The 20,874-nt window shown below is 32.7% G+C and overlaps 2 protein-coding genes across 6 annotated transcripts in view; one reads left to right on the top strand and one right to left on the bottom strand.

Moving 5' to 3' along the window:
* On the top strand, window positions 1-9,395 carry LOC106067724 (UPF0545 protein C22orf39 homolog). The gene is made up of 4 exons (XM_013226965.2): window positions 1-217; window positions 5,323-5,368; window positions 7,717-7,835; window positions 9,200-9,395. The coding sequence occupies exons 1-4, from the start codon at window positions 173-175 to the stop codon at window positions 9,323-9,325; spliced, it is 336 nt and encodes a 111-aa protein (XP_013082419.2). The 5' UTR covers window positions 1-172; the 3' UTR covers window positions 9,326-9,395.
* LOC106067722 (ATP-dependent RNA helicase DDX55-like) overlaps window positions 9,396-20,874 on the bottom strand; it is a 19,110-nt gene continuing 7,631 nt past the window's right edge. For all 5 annotated transcript variants that reach the window (XM_013226960.2, XM_056006566.1, XM_013226956.2 and 2 more), the window contains exons 2-15: window positions 20,443-20,572; window positions 19,415-19,552; window positions 19,060-19,214; window positions 16,329-16,422; window positions 16,102-16,157; window positions 15,598-15,787; window positions 15,089-15,213; window positions 14,136-14,225; window positions 13,196-13,288; window positions 12,321-12,515; window positions 11,637-11,725; window positions 10,164-10,372; window positions 9,673-9,849; window positions 9,396-9,516 (exon numbers count right to left, since the gene is read on the bottom strand). In XM_013226960.2, the coding sequence (XP_013082414.2) occupies window positions 9,436-9,516; window positions 9,673-9,849; window positions 10,164-10,372; window positions 11,637-11,725; window positions 12,321-12,515; window positions 13,196-13,288; window positions 14,136-14,225; window positions 15,089-15,213; window positions 15,598-15,787; window positions 16,102-16,157; window positions 16,329-16,422; window positions 19,060-19,214; window positions 19,415-19,552; window positions 20,443-20,547 (1,797 nt within the window). In that variant the 5' untranslated portion in view covers window positions 20,548-20,572 and the 3' untranslated portion in view covers window positions 9,396-9,435. The remainder of the gene's footprint in view (window positions 9,517-9,672; window positions 9,850-10,163; window positions 10,373-11,636; window positions 11,726-12,320; window positions 12,516-13,195; window positions 13,289-14,135; window positions 14,226-15,088; window positions 15,214-15,597; window positions 15,788-16,101; window positions 16,158-16,328; window positions 16,423-19,059; window positions 19,215-19,414; window positions 19,553-20,442; window positions 20,573-20,874) is intronic.

Genomic DNA, 20,874 nt, shown 5'->3' on the forward strand with positions numbered 1-20,874 from the left:
CCATGGGGGCTATTATCATAGACATAGATCTAGATCTAAACGCTTTGTATAATTTTCCTGTATTAATTTTTTTTTTTAGTACCAGTAACAGTTTTAATTTTACCCCCGTCAATCACTTGACTGTATATTAGAAAAGGCTGAAATAAACAACAAAAAGTCCTCTAGATACAAAATGACAGACCAACAAACCACAAATTTACCTGATGATATTTGGCTAGTACGATTAATTTTTTGCTTCTGTTAGATTATAAATATAGTGCTATAATAAAAATGCTAAATGGAATATAAGATTAGATCTAGATTTATTTGATTTAATTTTAAGGCTAGATCTAGAATCTAGATTAGTAGTAGAATAAGTAGATCTGTAATCTGTATAATTATAATTTATAATAATAATAGTATTAATAGTGTATCTAGATCTAGAATAGAAGTACAGTTAGTTGAGTTAGTAGAGTTAGTAACTTAGTTAAAACTTTCACTTTCGGTATTCAATAAAACAAAAGTATTAAAACTATTAAAAGTAATATTTAGTATCTCTATTATCTATATAAACTAAAGTCAGTATATCCTAAATCTAATCTAAATCTAGGCCTAGGTCTAGATCTAGAATCTAATCTAGATCTATGCTATTCTAGATCCATCTAGATTAATCTAGAAGTTAATTTCTTAAAAAGTGACTTTGAAAGTTTGAGTTTGAACTTTAAATTTATGAGTGACAATGTCAGTCATCAATAAAAAATAATCAAAATCAATGAGTGATTAGATCATTAGAATCTAGATCTAGAGTATGCTTACTATAAGCTATCCCGACAAGACCAACATCTAATCTTTCGACTTAGGACCGGACACAACAGAATGCGACAACACATGTACCGGAAGCTCAAAATTGGAACCAGTGAAATCTGCCCATGTGGAATATCACCAGAAAATGCCAACCACGTCCTCCAAAACTGCTCTCTTTACCAAGAGGCTCGTATAAGACATTGGCCCCAAATCACCCCAATAGAAAGAAAACTATATGGAGAGCTCTCTGATTTGGAAACCACTGCACAGTTCATCTCATGTATTGCTCTAGTCATATGAACACTCCAACATAAAAATAAGAAAAATTAAGAAGAAGTAGATCTAGAGTCTAGATTCTTTAGTAGTCTAGATAAGATCATCAGATGACAAACCAAATGTGAAAGAAAAATATGTATGTAGACTGTAGTCACTGTAGACTAGGGGTGCACCGGATAGTCCCTCCGGCTCCGGCTTCTGCCGAATATCTGGCATTTTTTACTATCCGGTGCTATTCGGCTCCGGTCGGATATCACTACCGGATAGTAAAAAATACACCTATTTAATATGCATAAAGTGGACCTCGTTCCATTAATGTCTGTTGTAGAATGTATTAATGTTTATATTAAAACAAAATAATGTGCTTAAAAATAGAGCTATTATGAATATGCACCAAACATCGTTTATTATAAAGATAAGGCGTGTTAATAACTTAATATAAATAGAAATGAAAATTTAAATCATAAATGCGCTTTACATACAGAGCAGCAATGGCTGACACTTTTTTCAATTTGTCTTGACCTTTGAGTAGGTTAGTTAACATGTTAAAATGCTACATTCCTTGACTACGTCATGCTGACCAGACGTCTGTCTAGCTGTGCGGGTATATCTCCAGAGGTAGAGATGAACAACTCCCACCCCTTTTATTTGTTTAGTCCATCACATTGAGTTTTTTTTTAGGCAGTTGACCACAAGTTAAATACGATGGACGTAGGTTTAATGTCAGCGTATTGACACTCTCTAGAGGTCACACCTTTCGAGGGAACTGAGTTTGTTTATTTAGTAGTTAATCTTTATTAGGGGGGCTGGACTACAAGAGCCACACCTCTAAGGTAACTAGGTATATTTCCAGATGAACTCCCTCCCCCTTTTATTTGTTTAGTCCATCACATTGAGTTCATTGATTGACAGGTGACCCCAAGTCAGATACGATGGACATAAGCACTCTCTAGGGGTCACACGAGGGAACTATGTTTGTTTACTTAGTAGTTAATCTTAATTGGGGGGGGGGGGGGGGGGACTGGACTTCAAGCAAAACATCTACACGGGTATCGGACAAAGAGTTTGCTTATTTGGAGAAAAATCTTAATCACGTGGTTGGTCTAGAGGCCACACCTTTTCAAGTGTGCCGAGTTACTTGAACATAAATCTCAATTAGTAAGCTGGACTAAAGATCACATGCACCTAAACGAGTAACCTTTAGCTACACAGAACACAAACCGCGAGATTATATAGCCCAGTAAGCCAGTAGCTAATTATTTTGTAGAAGACACGCCCAGGGCTATCTTTAAATGGAGAGCACCCCCTACTCTTTATTTTATTTCTTTGGTCATTGACACCCAATTTATTGATAGACATTGACCATTTTTAAGCCAGAATGAAAAAAACGCAACTTGCTAACAAAGGATATTACACTGTCAATAAATATTAACGTTAAATAATTTTTCTAACGTGTTAACTTGAATATTACTCCTGCAGTTAAGTGTCTTGATTTGATAACAATATTCTTAATAATTTGTGACAGTCAATTAACTCCTTGTTATTATTATTTTTTTTTTACTCAAGATGCGTACTTAGCCACTGTGTATCAGACTAGGACGACTTTTACACACCTGACATTCATAGGATTACTATCGTTCCCTTTTGTAACAGTTACTGAAACCAAGAATAAAATAATTAATAAGTATTAATTAAGAAAGATGTTTCAAACATACGATCTTTGCATTTAATGTTTCTTACGTACGTTCTTTGCACAATAAAATAAAACAAAGATGTGCATGTTTGCGTGTGTGTATTTTTGCCTTGTATTAAAACCTTTAGAAAGAAAGCTAATTTCATTATTTAATTCTTTTGACTTAATAAATAACGAAAAACCTTACAGTAAATTTTTAAATCGCATAAAATAAATTGAATAATAGTACCGCAGTTAGATCTAGCAAACAAAGAAACAATATGCTGGAGCGTAAAAAAAAACAACAACCCTTGACCTCTAACTAGTGGACGGGTATTATTTATCTACATGCTTGACTGACCATGCCAATGTGTTATCTTTTTTGACTGACACCCAACTCTATTGCGTGCGTATGCTCAAGGAAAAAACAATGCTTGATGGTTAACACAAACAACTATACACACTACTCTAGGACTACATGTGTAGACTCACTAGGTATATCTGACCAGGTTGTTGCGCTGAAATTCATGAACACATACATCCGACCACTATACAAGGCAGATTGCACTTTATTTATGAGAGATTTACATTTGTAATTAGTTAAATATATACTAACATTATTTACATTGACCTTCCTACACACATCCTTTATAGTTGGTGGTATCGTACATACACACAGACACACTCATGCTATACAGATTTTTAGAAATACTGTTAAGTTTGAATAAATCAATCAGTAACAGAGTTTAAAACAATAAGGTATATAAAAGGAAAAAAAATAAAACCAACCAATATAGGTCACATGTTATTTAACAGTTTCATAAAATGTTCAGCAACACAAGCTATTAACAAGATACTTAGGTATCCGGCTCCGGCCCCGGCCGAATATCAAATTTTACTATCCGGTCATATCCGGCTCCGGCCGGATATCAAAAAGTACTATCCGGTGCACCCCTACTGTAGACTCTGTTCAAATCTTTTGTCAGTTTTGTAATCACAGTAATGTTGACAAGGACACTTAAAATTAAAGTTGAAGTTTAAAATACTTTTATGTTTACTGTAGCCAAACTTATATAGATCAATTTGTCTTGACATGACAGTGTTGACTCAGTTATATGGCTCCTTCTGTCTTGGAAGATGCACCCAGATGAGTCACTGGCTTTTGTTTCGTCTTGAGACTGGGCAGATTCTGGAGTGAATGATCAAGTCATTTCTGGAGTGGCACAGTTTGTGCATGTATATGCATCTGTTTAAGGGCTAGCTAACAGGGCAGCTTTCTTTTTCTTACTCTTAACTAATGCAGCTTCGTTTTTTTTGCTCTTGGTGAAGCTAGTACGAGCACACAGTCTGTCTCCATGCTGTCCTATCTTGGGCTATCTTCTCCCACATACTTTCATTGCTGCTTGTGGTTCTCATGTCTTGCTTGTAGACATCTCTGTAGGTTAGTTTTGGGCGGCCCTTGGGTCTAACTACCTCCGCAAGTTCAACGTATAGGATGCTTTAAGGAAATGCGGGTTACATGTCAGAGTCAGCGTAGTCTCCTCTGTCAGAAGAGCATAGATGCTGTGCATATTGGCCAGGTTCAAAACATCCTGGTTGGAGACATGATTCCTCCAGGAGATGCACATTATGCATCACAGGCAGCGTAAGTGAAAGCTATTTAATCTATGCTCTTGACACTTGTATGTTGCCCAGCTCTCACTACCATAAAGAAGTGTTCTCAGAATGCAGGCATCGTAGACTAGAATTTGGTTGCCATAGTCAATTTGATATTTTCTCAGATGCTCTTGGAGAGTTTTGCTATTGCTGCAGAAGCCTTTCCTATTCTTTTTGTCAGCTCAGTGTCTAAATCTAGGTTGCTGGCTACTGTTGTTCCCAAGTAGGTGCATTCCTGCACCACTGTGTGTGATTTCCAATATGTATCGCTCATATTTCTGTGATGTCTTGACACAGTTGCTGATTTAGTAACTGGGCTAGCTATTTATTTTTATTATAAAATTGACCACAATTATGAATGATGAATTATGAATGATGAGTAGTATTACTAGGTTCTAGATCTAGATCTATATTTATTTTGGATAAGAAGAAAATTTTCTCTTATTATTTGCCTCAGACTGGAAAGCTAAGATCTATGTTAAAAAAAAGTCTTGAATGCTTTGACATGTTTGCCAAAGGAACTTATTGGAAATTAGCTTCTTAGTCACTATTTTATATTTAATACATAATACAGTCTTTATATCGATGAACTTTTATCCAACCCTGCTTCATGGTTCTACATCAAACATTTGTCTCGTGATCTTGAGTTTAAACTTTTCAGTCAAGCTTGCTTTAAAAATGAACATGAAGAGGGTAGGGAAGAAAAAAAGATGGCTGCCTGGTCATGCGATATGCGTGCTGTATTGTCTTCGGTCGTCTTGATGGTCCTTGGTTCATACCCTACCAATTGCCATTCCCTGTCATCCTGCGGAAAGGAACATCTGAAACATGTAAAACAAACACATGCATACACAAGATTTAATATTTCATTTAGTTAATATCTTGGAATTTCAGTCTTGATCAACTGTTATTTTCACTTTTTTTTAATCTAACAGATTCGGCCTTGTGAAGTTTACAAAGAAGAGTACAAAGATTGTAAAAGTAAGAGTCTGTATTTTGTTTTATAAGTATATGAAAATATTAAATAAATTATTTCTTAAGCAACCTTTCAATATTATATTACTTGAGCTGTGTATTTAGACAAAAGGTTTTAAATTGCTCAGACAGTCATGTTAAACTAAATTTTTTTTACATTTTTTGTTTGTGTTCAGTTGCTGTTTTTCTCCTTCAGTTGTGAAACGACTAGGGTTCATCATATTTGCAGCATCCCAGATTCTACTAGGGTTTAATACTTTTAGCTGCCTAAGGTCACAGACCAGACTCCTTACAGTATCACAGCAGAAGTTTGGATTCAGAGTTTTCATTCTCCTAGTTGAATAGCCAGTTAAGGCTAAAAAGCCCCTCCTACCCAAAGCTTACTGGTTTAAGACTGCTTCATTTATTCTAATTGGAAATTCATTGCGGTTTTAAGAACCCTTTTTTTTTTTTGCAATTTTACACAACAAAAAAAAGTAGAACAGACACAATACACAAAGTTCATTGAGTGACTACACACAGACATCTTGATCCTTTTTACAAACCCTAGTCAATGAGTAGCGCTGATACAGTCAGACAGAATGAGGGATGAAACCCATTCAGACCTAACGATCTAAGGCAGTAGCTCCCTTTTGCCCTTGCAGGGCCCTATGCGAAATGGATTTCCAGAGGCCCCATTTGGGTAAGGATAAGGATAATAAGTGAAAATTATGATTTTGTATTGGAAAATAAATTTGTCTATGCATTTTATTCATTCTTTACTAAGTACGAAATCACAACCAAATTAAATTTACTTTATGAGCCTTACATGTAGCGAAGCTATAAAGTATATCATCAAAATTCTGATTTCTATATAGATTAGGCTCAATAGCAGAATTACCAAATTTTTCAATCTATCTTCAAGAATTGTTGACCTCAAGTAATTCTTGATTAGTTTGAGGTACTACAATCTTCTTTCACCACATGCCACAGGTATAGGTATTGTATACCGCCATGTTTTTTTTTTGCGCATAGGATTGGCATTTTCTGAATTGAATGACAGCCAAAAATGACAATTTTGTCTATATTTCAGCAGATTTTTATGAGTTTTCATGAGATTTTAATAATTTCAGATTTCCAGGACTTTTTCATATATTTTGCTTTTTATAAAGTTTCCAGGAGCTCCTGGAAAATCGGGAGGCCGCGGGAACCCTGTTATAATGGTTTAATTTAATAAATTATACCTACAATTAACACAGGACTTAGGAAAGTGCGGGGCCCACTGCAGTCAAGTAGGTTGCAGTGGCCTAAGGCCGCCCTGCTTCTGTCAGTGATAACAGTTCAGTCAATTTTTGAGCTACATGTAAGGATCTGGAGGTGGACTTGTTGTCAGAGGCTATTTGTTTCCTGTTTTAATAACAAAAAAATCAATTAACTAATTGGTTAATTTTTTTATTGATTCGTGCTTTGTTAGGTACAAAAAATAGTTGTGTAAAGTTTTAACTTGATCTGAGAATTCTGCGTAACTTCTATCCAGATGTCTATTAACTTCGAATAGAAAGCACACATCAAACCGTTTATTAGGACCGAATCTGAAGTCCTGAAACCATCTTGTAAAGGAGGATATGTTGGTCTAATCAGATTAATAGGACCAAAATTGTCTCATCCCAATGTGGAGCTAAGTTTTAACTGTATCAAATGAAGTGTAAAAAAAAAAAAGAAAGTTGGGTGGACTCAGGGACACCCTAAAAATACCCAAAATTTTGGTGACCCGACAAAATAGCGCGGACTAATATATGATGTTTATAAAAGTACCGGATTTTAGTAAGTGAAGATCCTGGGCAGCATTTTTTGCTGAGTGTTGAGGTCTCTATCTTTTTTAATATTATTACATCTAGAAGTATGCCATATTTGCAGAAGAGTGTAGACCTACTTTAATTGTATTTCATTCTGCTTTTTCCCCAATGCTTAAAATAAATTACTTGCTAACAAATACTTTTTTGAAATGTGGTGATCCCGTTCAAGGACTAGGTACATGTTGATGTGTGTGTTACACATGTATGTGTGTGAAATTTTTAAGGGTGATATATTTGAAGTGCACTTTTGGAATATAAATAAATGTTTTATTTTGAAATTACACATTTAAGCTTAGCTTATTATAAATCTTGCATAATGTTGCATAATCATATTTAAAGATAATTTATGTTTCCTGAAAAATAATAATAATCTGGGTACCAAAAAATGTAAATCCTAGTCTTCACCTGTATTCGAACCTGAGAAGCCAAATGCTTTACACCCTCAAATTAGTGAGTGTTAAAATGAAAACACCATTCTCTACATAAATATTGAAATGAAATTGTAATTTTCTAACACAGGTTTATTAAGTCGAGTTTATCAGCATTATGTTTATGGCACACAGCAAGACTGTAGTCAGTGGATGACAGATTTCAATAATTGTATGAAATTTCGGCTAACCAGAGATACAGAAGCTGCAGTAAGTGAACTTTGTCCTGTCAAGTTATAACCCACATCAATTACCAGTAATCAATCTTTGTCTTATCAAAAGTTATCACATCAAAAGTTATCACCCACATCACTTATTTATCTGTGTCCTTATCACAAGCTATAAGCTCCTCCTTCGTGATTGAAGATGAGCACATATCTCATATCGTACGAACTCGAAGATGACTGTAAAGTCAAATCCTTGCTTTAAAAAGCCAGCTGCATGCATGGCATGGGTAGGTTTGGTCAGTTGCTGATAGGCCTGCTTCTTCTCTCAGCTTTTTGTAGGTTCACCACTCTTTCATGCTGGCCACTCTTCTTGCTTTATATCTCGTGACTCCAACACTCACAGCTTCACACCATGAGGAGCGATCGAGAGCTAGTGCTTCCCAATATCACACTCCTTGAAGGAGCTCTTAAGGGTGTCAGCGTACTTTCCTGCACTCAGCTCCCCCTACAGAAGTCTGGGAATGCCATTATCTGGCATGCGGACTACATGTCCTGCCCATCGAAATTGGGATCTTTTTACTGTGGCATTGAAACTGTTCATGTTGGACAGCTGTATGAATTCAGTATATGGTATATGGTCATACCAATGCACCTTATAAATTCTCCTTAGACAGCATAGGAGTTAAGCTTTTTGATGTGGCAGGAATATAAGGTCCAGGACTCTAATGCATATAAGAGTGAAGGGAGCACTACAACACTGTAGACTTTCAGTTTTGTGGATATGCTGAGTACTCTGTTGCTACACTTGTCCTTGAAGTCTGCCTAAAGCAGCACTGGCATGTGCAACAGGAAGTCTACATCATAATCTAGGTTGACATTTGCTGGTATCACAAGCTGTGACACATACATAGACCTATTCTACTTGGTTAATTTAATGTACTTAGATATTTGCCATAAAACAGTTTGCTAATTATATAAACAGTGCTGTGCTAATTAATAGTAATATAGAAAAAGTTTAATCTATCAGACACTTGTTTTTGTTAAATCTGAATGCCACAGTTGGAAGATACCAGGTTATTTTTAATTTTGATGCAAATGACTATAGCCATGCTTGGGTCTTTTATTTATATCTAAAATATTATATTTATAACTACTGAGCTTAAAATCATAGGTGTCCCATACTTTCATTGCGGTTCCCTTATCTTGCTAAATGTATTTTTTCCCCTCCATTCACATTAGTTTCAAACAGAATTTGAAATTATAAATAACCCGAAACAATCAAATCTTCTGTGCCAATTTTATTCAAGAAATCAAGGCATTTCAGTGCACATTATGAAAACCACTGACCTGTTAAATTTTTAAAAAGTTTTTTAATAATATCTAACTGAATATAATTCTTAACTTCAGGTATCTTTAGTTGCCATAGAAACAGAAAGAAGACAGAAAAGATTGCAACTAGCCAAGGACAATGATGTGTGGGAATACAGAAAAAGACCACCCCCTGAGTGGTTAGCTCCTCTAGAAACTAAATAAATACATATTTCTCATACTTTATATAAGTTTCCTAAATTATATACAATACAATAAAGTACAAATAAAAATATTAGCTGTTTTAAACTTTTATTTTAGAATACTATTTATGTTTAGTCTTGTGTTTCATTGCTATCCTTAAAGTCCTCATTATTTTCACAAGCAAAGTCTTTGTCAAATTCTTCTTGAGTAATCTGTGAGAAAAAATTATTAGAAATGCTAAGCATAACTTGCAATCAAGAATTCTCAAAGTATATTCTCTAACTCAATGTTCCATTCTAAAAGTATATTTAAAAAAAAAAATGTTTTTCATTCAAAGTAAAATTCATTTTTTTTAATACTGTAGTTACCTTTCCTTTTTTCAATTTCTTTATTAATCTAATGTCATTATCAAACTCATCATCATCTTCATCTTCCAGCTTATTGTCATTGGTATCATGTTTCCTTTTCTCAGCTTTGTGGTTCTTTCCTTCCTTTTTCAGCTTCTTCTTTTCCTTTTTGAGTTTGTTTTTAGACCAGGCAACAGGCTGAAACATATGCCAGTAAACGATTCAGCATATCATCATCAAAGTAAATCACAAGCAAATATTGACAAATACATTTTTAATCAAAAAGGGTTAAATTTGTCATTCAAAGATCATGCTATCCATTGGGGGGGGGGGGAGTTGACCTGTTTTAAAAGATGATGACATTCGAGGGTACTAGGAAACCTGTTGGCCAGTATCAATCTTCCCTAGCCCTTTATCTCTACCATGATCTCAACAAGGGACAACTTATTACTTTAACACCATAAGTAACAAAAGTTCCATGAATAATTGCATTTGAACATGAAGACACTCACCTTGTGAGGCACAATCTTCACTTTCTTCAGACTTTCCCCAGCCTGAAGTTTCTCAAGTCTTAACTTCTCTCTGGCTTTGTCTTTGTAAGGTATCGTGGACACATCCACCTCTATAGACTGGAAACCAGACAAACATTTACCTTTCAACTCTGGCATTTTTGGGACGTGTAGTAAACCAAAGCCAGTTGCCATTCTGCTAAAATCTAAATCTGAAATATGAAACATATTACAATGGTACTTAGTTTTTTCAGTATATCAAAAACAATATTTTATATAGTGTTTAACATTTTCAGTTAATAACACAATTGTGAATGAACAGTGAGGTCTGAATGTATTTCCTTTAGGCAAAGTAGGTGTTCATCACTCATTTTAGTTGGAGAGTTCTGTTATGTTTCCTCTCATATACCATTATCATGATTAATTTCCATAGGTTTTTTTAGAATTTCCATGTCAAATTCTTACGCCTACTACACAAATATTTCACAGTATCAAACATTTAGACAGAAACATGCAAAATGAAAAGGAACACAGAATAACAAGTTAAAAAAAAACAAATGAAAAAAAATGATAGAATTCACTTTATGAACAGTAGCATACAAGAAATTAGAAGTTATATATTCCTTAAAATTACAAAGAATACATTGTTATGATTGGGAGTCAATGTGTATCTAGAAATCTAGGATAGGCCTCTTAGTCACATGAGAAATTGCAAAGGGAAAAGATCGTCTCTCACAGGAACTTATCTACCCCATGTGCTAAATTTTTGTTTTAACAAGTGTTATATTCTGATGATACAGAATATACAAGGACAACAATTTTTTAATAACTTAAGTTCATAATGAAAAATGAATTTAGAATTTATGTTAAGGAAAAGACATTTTGTGTTCTATCAAACTATGGTGGACATAAAACAGTGTTCTAGTTTTAGATCAAAAAGAGGAAACAAAAGATATTTTAAAAGAAAATTGTATGTTAGCTAATTGCAGCAACTAAAGAACTATAAAAGACTGCACTAATAAAACAATCATTGTCCTTTAAATAGGGACATCATCTAAAGCTACTTAACAATAATAAAGGGTGCATTAAGAATGCAACAACTCTCCTTAATGTCTTCATGAGATCAGCTTTTTGAATTATTATTGCAGACAAGCTGAGTTTTTATGTAACAGAACAATTACAAAATATTCTTAACTCTTACTTTTCCTTCTTTTTTTTTTTTTTTAAAAAAAGAAGAAATAAGGCTGAAACCATTAGGAATTTTCATTCTTTATTTTTTTTCCCTTCAGTTTATAATTTAAAAAAAATTGTTTTATAATCACAAGGCATGCTAAGCTAAAAATCTAAAGATTAATTGCTCAACCACAAAAACGCATTGCCTCATGATAACCAAAGAATAGATCTATGTCTAACACTTCTCCCAACCTTCTTCTGATGTTTACTACTACTATGTCCATATAAAGAAATGAGTCTTACCTTTCATTCTGAGAATCATGTTACATTCATGTTTAGCATACGATTGTATGTATGAGACAAAGGCCCTTAAACCTTTTTGGTAGATGGCCCTGAAGAAAGAGGAGTAACTTTTAATAAAACCTCTCCACTCACACAAATAAGAAAAAAGTAAAAACTACTGATTAAGTAAGTAGTGGCAGTCTGTCAAATTTTACAGAGCATTGCGCTGCTTTATGTATGATCATAATACTGTGAATCCATCATCTTTTATGTCACCTATTATGCTTAATTGTAATAGGTAACAACAGAAAGCAATGTTAAATATGGCATCAAATGTCATAAAATATATTTTTAGTAAAAAAAAAATAGCTTCAACTGATGCTTCACAAAATAATGTGAAAAAAATAATGATCATGTTTTACATTGGCACCATAAAATCTGGCTTATCGTGACTGAGCTTTATAATGATTATTTTTTTTAATATTTTAAGTATGAACTTAATGTATCATTAACTGAAACATTAAAGTAGAAATTCTGAACCGTAAAGTCCCACATCTAAACTATGTGTTAGAGGCAATTTCAAGAGCATTTTATAGATTTATCTTAGATTTGAAAAACATATTTAGGATATCAAAACTATGTAGATGAAAATTAATGCAATTCAAAATAATGACCTAATAAATGCTTCAACTAATAAAACCTTACCGATCATTAATGGCAAATGTTTGCAGCCTTGTGCACATTTCAGAAACATTATTTGACTTATCCATCTGCTGCAGTGGGACTTTCTGATTGATTTCAATAAACTTGATGTATGCATCTTCCGAGGGTAATAGAAACACAAGTGCATTGCCTTCATGACCTATACGAGCTGTGCGGCCACATCTATGTACAAAAGCACTGCAGGAAATAATTCAAAAGATAAAAAAGTTTATCATAAGACATGAAATGGAATTAATTTAAAAATGCATACATATACAAAATAAACTGAGGATCTGGACATGGATTACTATTTTTGTTAAATTAATGCTAAATATGATGCCTCCAAAAAAAAAAAGTCCCTGAGATGTTTAATTAAAATATTTGTTAAATGAACAGGTTGCATATTATGTACAAATATATAACATAAGTGTGTGAAGTTTTATATAATTAAAAAACAAGTATACAATAGGCTAACGTAATTCTCTACAAACAGATATTCTAACTAAATGACTATAGTAGTCATTTTAAATAATAATTGTCCAAGCACAGTTACAGCCTTTATATCAATGATTGCACTCACAGATATAAAGGACAAAATCACCTTTCAGGCAAATCTTCAAATAAAAAGTTTGGTTTGTGATAGCATCTAACCTAAGGAACTTGCTCTGAAGAAAATGTGAAAACTGCTGCTGCTAAAACCAATCACCTGACAAAATTCACTTTCAGAAAAAATTTTTAATTGCTGCACCCATAAAAATATATAAAGTTCATAACTAAAGAACAATAGGTTTTAGATGAAATCAATTTAAAAAGATTTCAGAAAATGACTGGTAAGGTCAGGCACGCTTATTTCAAGAAGCTGAAAAGTGTTTACTTACCTGGCAGAGCTAGGTGGGTCAAACTGTATTACCCAGTGTACTTCTGGAATATCTACACCTCGGGCCATTACATCTGTGCATATCAATATACCACTATATATAAAAACAAAACAAGGACATGAATATATAAACGTCTAAGTGAGTAGGTTTATTATTTCAAATTTTTTTATACATTTCAAAATTTATTCAAAAGGGGCTACAAGATTTTGTAATTATGACAATGTCTAGTCTATTTTTGCTAAGTGCACAAGAAGAAAGTGCTGACCCTGTAATCGTCATGTATTATGTCAATAACTTCAAAATAAAATCATTAAAAGAAATTCCAAAATGAAAAGAGCAATAGAAATAAAAACTGTTTTTACTCTGGTAAAACAAAATACAATTAGACAGTAATCAAAATTATTACGCTGAAAGATGAGAAAAAGAATATTTTTTATTTAACAAAACTTTAAAGATAATAACAATGTGTAGTATGTTTTTTTTTAATTAATATTTGCAAATAATAGGCTGCATATAAAATTGGCATTTTTTTTATATTTAAAGATATTCCAAATACTACTATTTAAGCAAAAATAGCACAATAGAAACTGATAAGATACTTTTTACTAATATACTACTACATTCTAAATTTTGAAAACATGCAACCTTTTTTTTTCAAGGGTTTTCTAAAATGTGAAATTAAAAACAAAAAAAAAACTACTATATGGACAAAAATACTATAACTATTGTATTAGCAAGAGAAAGATTTTCATGAATTTATTTGCATCACATAACTTTTTTTTTTATTTTAAAGTATAGTGGACATTTAAATAGTAATATTTTAACAATAAACTTAATTTCAGAAAACCCGTTACAGATTTTGTTTTAACAATTCATGGTTAGTGTTATTTTATTGGCCAAGAAGTCCTGAAATAAATCTATGTGTTTTCTAACTACTCACTTGTTCATTTGTCTAAATGTTTCAAAAACTCTATTGCGTTTACTTTTCAGTTTACTATGAATCATCAAGATCTGCATCTTTTTCAGAATCCTAAAAACAAAGCAAAAGTAGGCCAAATTATACATATTAGGTCAACATTTTGTTTTGATTGTTGATTTCAACATTTGTAACATTTGTTCTTTCACCAACTAAATAATAACTCTTTCAGTGCAAATTATTTGGATTGAAAAAATGGAGTTTTCCGGGGCGAACACAAATTTTCAGGGGGGGGGGGGGGGGAGAGTTACTAAAACTAACATGACCTTTTTTACTTTATTAAATAATCTAACATATTTGATTTTATTGTAAAGTAAAATGAATGGTAATTATAAAATTATAATAAATAAAATTAATTTTTCAAAAAAATGTTTTTTTTTCATTAATTTTAAACAGCACGGAAAAAGGAAATATATTTTTAAAATTCATATAAAATTGATAAACTGAAAGATTTAACCTTTTAATTGAACATTTAACCCATAAATATTGAAAATCACAATACTAAACACATTTAAACACTTCAAATTTCTTAAAAGATGAACAAAATGCACTAAGAAATTGTATTATTTACATTAACCATTAACACAATGTTGTTGTTTTTTTTTTAAATGTGTTGGTATCAGATATCAGATTTACTACTAAAACAAAGAACAATCACTCCCACATCCGGAAAATGAAAAAAAAAAGAGAGAAATAAAAACGTTTTACATAAAAAAGATGGTGAAATAAATATTATAAACCAAGTTACTCACTTAGAGTAACGCCACACTTACCAGTGCTAGAGATGTTACTCCCTGAGAGTAACGCCACAATGAAAGAGTTAAGATTGTACAATCTCAAATCTGTATTCACTATCTAACAATAGGAAAAATTCTTACAGCTGAGTTCTGAATATAAAAAAAATACACTTAACTTACTGTTGTAAACATTTAGAGAAATAATCAACACAGGCGCATGTGCTGAAAAATATCATAATTTTCTCTTTCTTGTGATGTTGAAGAAAATGGACAAGTTGTGAAAATTTTTCATCTGCTTCTACCAACTAAGAAGAAATACAATGAAGTCAAATATTATCTCTTTATCTATAAACATCAAAAAAACTTAATCATTTATTTAATAAAAACAAAGTATTTTTGTGAATTTATTTTGTACCTCAAGTCTATAGTTTAATTAAGATAGACAGTTTGTAAGAGTTGTCAAAAAAAACAACCTCTGCTATAGGATCTCTTAAATATAACACCTACAGTGAAATGTACTCATCAACATAATATGCTATTGTGAAATCCTACTTGAATGCAGTTGTGTTGTAAAAATTTTGTCTATTACATAAGGCAAAAAAAAAAAGTTTTAAAATATTTTGATAAAGATTCTATAAAAATGTAAAGGGTCTTTGCCCAACCCTCTTCCATTAGGAAAAAACATTTACCATGTAATAGTTTTTTAACATCATGGGTGTCTTTTGACTAGATCCAGACAGAGAAGGCTTCTCTTTCACCTTTATTTGCAATGGGTTTCTCAGCCCTGCTCGTATCAGGTTCTGGACTTCATCTGTTTGTGTGGCTGAGAATAGACCTGTCCTTCTCAGTTTAGGCAGGTAACTCAAGATTGTGTTGATGCTAAAAATAAATTATTAAAGAGCTGATCACTAAAATTCAACTCAGTTTGTGAAAACAAAATGAAACTGATTTGATTAGTTTGATACATTACAAGCTTGATTTTACTAAATATTTTGCTTTACTTACATGGGAAAAAAATTAATTTAATGATTTTGTTACACTGTAATACTAAACATTGTTTTGCTTGTTACACTGTAATAATAAATCATGATTAAACTAGAGTTAAACCAAGATCAAACTAGAGTAAGTTAAAAGGACAATGTTATAAAAAGAGTGTGACATTGCACATCAATGATAGTTCAGGAATTATTTACCTTGTTTCAAAGCCCATATCCAAAAGTCGATCAGCTTCATCTAATACTAACACTTCCTTAAATAGAAATAATTTATGCAAGTAAGATTTTGTTTTAAACATCTCTTCTAAAAATGTATTGGATTCCTTAGCAAATTTTCAAGAAAGAAAATATATTTTAAAAAAATGTAAACAAATTTTTTTTTAAGTTACTGGTAGCTACAAAATTAAGAGAGATTAAATTATTACCAATGATTTCACTGATGCAGCTAAATTAAAACCATTTTCTTTTCTTTGAAAAAGATCTTCAAGTCTACCAGGAGTAGCAATAACTATATTGCCTCTGAAGAGTGAAAGAAAAAAAATAACTAAAAAAGTTTAATACTTATTTTCAAAACAAATTTTAAAGTGATTAGATGTAGCTTATTTATACAGGTATTTTTTCTCTAGTCAAACCACTTTGAATAGAATCAGTTGACGATGTGTGTTTCACAGAGTAAATAGTGGCATTAGAAACAGTAGCATTATAGATAGATCTTTATTGTGATAAATTATTATGAGTATGAAAGATACACCAGAGAAGTGAGAGATGTCAAAAATGACCTGTAGCAGGAATTCAAGTGTAACAATTTAGAAGGCGGGATTTTAGTATCAAGAGAACTTAGTCAGATTTTTAGTATTGATAGCCTCTACAAGGAGATCACTAGTGTGGTGTACTTCAACAATAACATTGGGGATTGTTTAAAACCAAAGTTGGAGTAAGACAAGGCATCCTACTCTCTCCAACTTTTTTCAATATCTTCCTTGAATGGATAATGGAAGATGCTCTTGAGGGCTATGCTGGTACTGTAAGCATTGGAGGAAGAAGAATTACTAACTTGCACTTCACGAATGACATAGATGGTCAAATAAATGAAAAGAAAACTCAAATTATGACCACTAGCCAACAGGGCTTTAAATGGGGCATCAACATTTGAGGTGAAAAGATGAAAAGTTCTGTCTAGCAGGGACAGAAGAAGAACTAGCTGACTTGGTGATGCACATAGATAAGACTTCCGCAGCATATGGTATGCACATAAATGCAAAAAAAAAACTCAAATTATGACCAATAGCCAACAGGGCTTTGAAAGGGGCATCAGCATTTGAGGTGAAAAGATGAAAAGTGTCAGTATTTTTAAATACCTTGGAGCTATTGTCTCAGATGAAGGAACCTGAACTACAGGCCAGAATTGCAGTCTACTGCAGCAATTGCAAAACTCAAAACAATATGGAAAGGCAAAAGGCATAGCCATCAACACCAAAATCAGACTGGTCATGGTCACATTCTTATATGCTTGGGAGTCTTGGATGCTGACTGCAGAGCTAGAGAGGAGGATCCTAGCAATGGAATTGAGATGCTACAGAAGGATCATAGGTATCGCATCTCAAACAAAGAGATTAGAGGTAGGGTTACTACAGAGATTGGACCCAACAATGACCTGCTAACTATTGTAAAGAAAACGCAAACTTAAACTCTATGGTCATATTACAAGGTCTTCGGGACTCGCAAAGACCTTCCTTCAGAGAAAAGTACCAGGAAAAAGAAGAGGAAGAGAGAGAATGCGTTAAGTAGTCAACATAAAAGAATGGACAGGCCTGCCATTGAAAGGGGTTTTATCCAAGGCAAAAGACAGAGAGGAATGGAGAAAGACGGTCGACAAATCTTGTGTGGTGCACCAAAGGTCCAACAGACTAAGGGATAGGTGAAGGTGAAGTAAGTAAGCTGAAATATTTTGTGTCAGAAGTGTGAACTGACTCCATCCCATTCACTAGATTGTAACACATTATATTTTACTGTTATAAGCATTCTCTTTTAAAGTTGAACATCCAGAAGAAATAAACTTTTTCTCACTATCTCAAAACGATTAACTTAAAACAGTCATTTCACAGTACAAGATAATAGAAAAATTCATCAGCACAGCAAGGCCAAGAATACTGAAATCAAAGAAATCTACAATACTTTCCACATGAATTATACTTTACTTAAAAGCATAATATTCCAGTTTTGTTCCCAGGACTTAGTAAAACAGCATTAACTTAGTACAACATTAACTCAATTCTAAAAATACTAAAATAAATAAAAATTAGTAACTATTTGTCAATCTAGCTCTTATTCTTTGTATGATGGAAAAAAAAAAACAGAGATGGGAGGAATATTTCAAAAAACTTGTCAACCCTACCAGTGATGAAGTTTTGATACCTATAATGAACACAACTGGTTATTTTGAAAAAAGTTAGATCCTAAGAAAAGTGAATCCCAAAACATATAATAATAATAATAAGGCTTGTCTTCGAGTCCGAAGATTAAGGAGGTATGCATTTCCCGTGGCTATGCAGACTCAGCTGTGACCTACTCATTTTGCCACATTCAGCACAGGCATAACCGCTGATTGTCGATTTAGATTTTCTTTTCGACGTCTAATCCTGTCCTCGGCTGCTGGTTTTCTTTTGGTCTCAAAGGCGTATCCTGTTGACTTTGTAAGTGACCTCCAGATGTCTCATTCTGAAGCTGCATGCAACCAGGTGCTCTTTTCCATATCAGATAAAGCAAGTTGGTGTCCAAGCTGGTCCCAAAACATACAGCTCCAAGTATAAATGGTATCCCATGTGTCTCATGACATTGGAATTAAGCCATTCATTGAAGGATGACTGTTGTCAAATCAATCAAAAAATGTATAGCCCATTTAAGAATAAATTGGATGGGCAACTAAAAAGAGTTAAATAACATATACTCAAGATACAAGGCATGAGAAAAAAAAAAGGACTGAGAGAAAACAACACTAAAAGAAAAGGGTTTTATCATCTTCTTGCTTCACACCAAACTGCATATTGGCACAAGAGTAGAGAATTAAATTCAAGAATTTAAAAAAAATACCTGTAAAAACAACTGATGTTTGTAAATAAATCTTTATTTTAGATGTTGAAAAGTTGTCAGGCTTACCCATCTGTCATGAATTTATTTATATCTGCTACCGTCTTCTCTCCACCAATAAATAAACATGAAGAAAAATTTGTCAGAAACTTTGTAAAATGTTCAACCACCTCATTAATTTGAAAAGCAAGTTCACGGGTTGGAGTCAGAATAATGGCACCTATCTAACAAAAAATGTTATTCATTAAATTGCAACAAAAAAAAAAAAAAGAATTCTTTTGAATGGAATAGCAAATTTAAATTAGAAAAGAAAAGTATTTTCTTAAATATTGTCAAATTTATTGAGGTATTAAATCTGAAGTTGTTGTTAAAATGTTTTTGCATTGAATTAAATTGACATTCAGTATAAAACAAGAGTTTTCACCTCTTGTTTTTTAAGAGGAATTTCTCTGACATGCAGCATCTGCATCACAGGAACAACAAAAGCAAGAGTTTTACCGCTGCCAGTTATGGCTTCAACAGCAACATCTTTATTACTAACAAAATGAGGGATAGTCGCTGCCTGTAGAGATAAACCATATGAAGTCAATTTAACTTAATGAATGAAAAGTAACACATTTTTATTTTTGAGGAAATTTATCTTTTTTTTTTTACTTTTTATTTTAATTTAATATAGAGGAAATTGATTTTTATTAATTCAATTATTCAACAAGAAAAACATAAAAATACTTTTTAAAAAAAATCAAAGCTTATATTAAGCGTAGTTGTATCAATTGGTTTGGATCAGTCATGTAATTAAATTTGTAATAGATCTAGACTAGCAATAATAAATCTGTGCGAGTACAAATATTTTTACCAATTGTTTTTGTTTAGCACAATCTCATGCTTTTAGCTTTCTCAATGCGCTTTGATCTGGAACAGTTGGGAAAAGGGATGGGTCTGAGAAAGAATCTGGGGGAATATTACCACGATCAATTTTTAAATAAATTTATTTTTTAAAAACTTTATAAGTCACACGACCTGGATTCGAACTCTAGGGCTTTAGCCTCATCTAACCAATACATAAACCACTGTACCAAAGAGGTGGTTATGAAAATATAAGGTTTTATAGTTATCTATTTTAAGTTCCAAACTTTAAAGCAAAATATAAAGGGGAATAATTCAACTTATACCGCTTCATTTATTTCCCTTGTTTGATACCAAACAAAAAAATTAATTACCATTAGTTAATTAACTAATTGGTTGTTGTTTTTTTCTTGATTCCTGTTTAGTTAGGTAAAAGAAATAATTGTGCGAAATGCAGATTGATCTGACATTGGGTGTGGGAAAAATAATGCATACAGACTTTTTACCAAACAGACAGGGTGAGTTGAAAAAAAGCTATGTAATAAAAAGAACAAATAAATGAATTATTGGAAAAACTGAATGTAATAATTGTATGATTTGTATTACTTGAACAGGAGTCATTTTCAAAAACTTTAAGTCATTGACAGCATTGAGTATTTCTTTATCCAAAACATTTTGAAGACTTTCCCAGCTCTGGTCCATTTTTTTCATAAATTTCAGGCACCAATAGAACTATCTGGAATATGAGGCACAGTTTAAAGAGATTTTAATAAATATAAAAATGATTACAATAAATATTGCTGCTTAGAAAACATTATAGGATTCATGTTGAGCTTAGAGATGTGTCTTAGATAAAACTATGGGATTATTTAGGAGGGTGGGGCTAATAAGTTCCACATACTTATACTTCAATAGGTCACTATTGACCCTTTACTAGAGGTTTTTTTTGTTAGGCTGGTGACAAGAAGGACAAAATCACTGTTGTGTGGCCTATTTAACCCTTTCCACCAGCCAACTATTCTACACCTTTGAAATGAA

This window comes from Biomphalaria glabrata, chromosome 12 (genome assembly GCF_947242115.1).
Source record: "Biomphalaria glabrata chromosome 12, xgBioGlab47.1, whole genome shotgun sequence".
Classification (NCBI taxonomy): domain Eukaryota; kingdom Metazoa; phylum Mollusca; class Gastropoda; family Planorbidae; genus Biomphalaria; species Biomphalaria glabrata.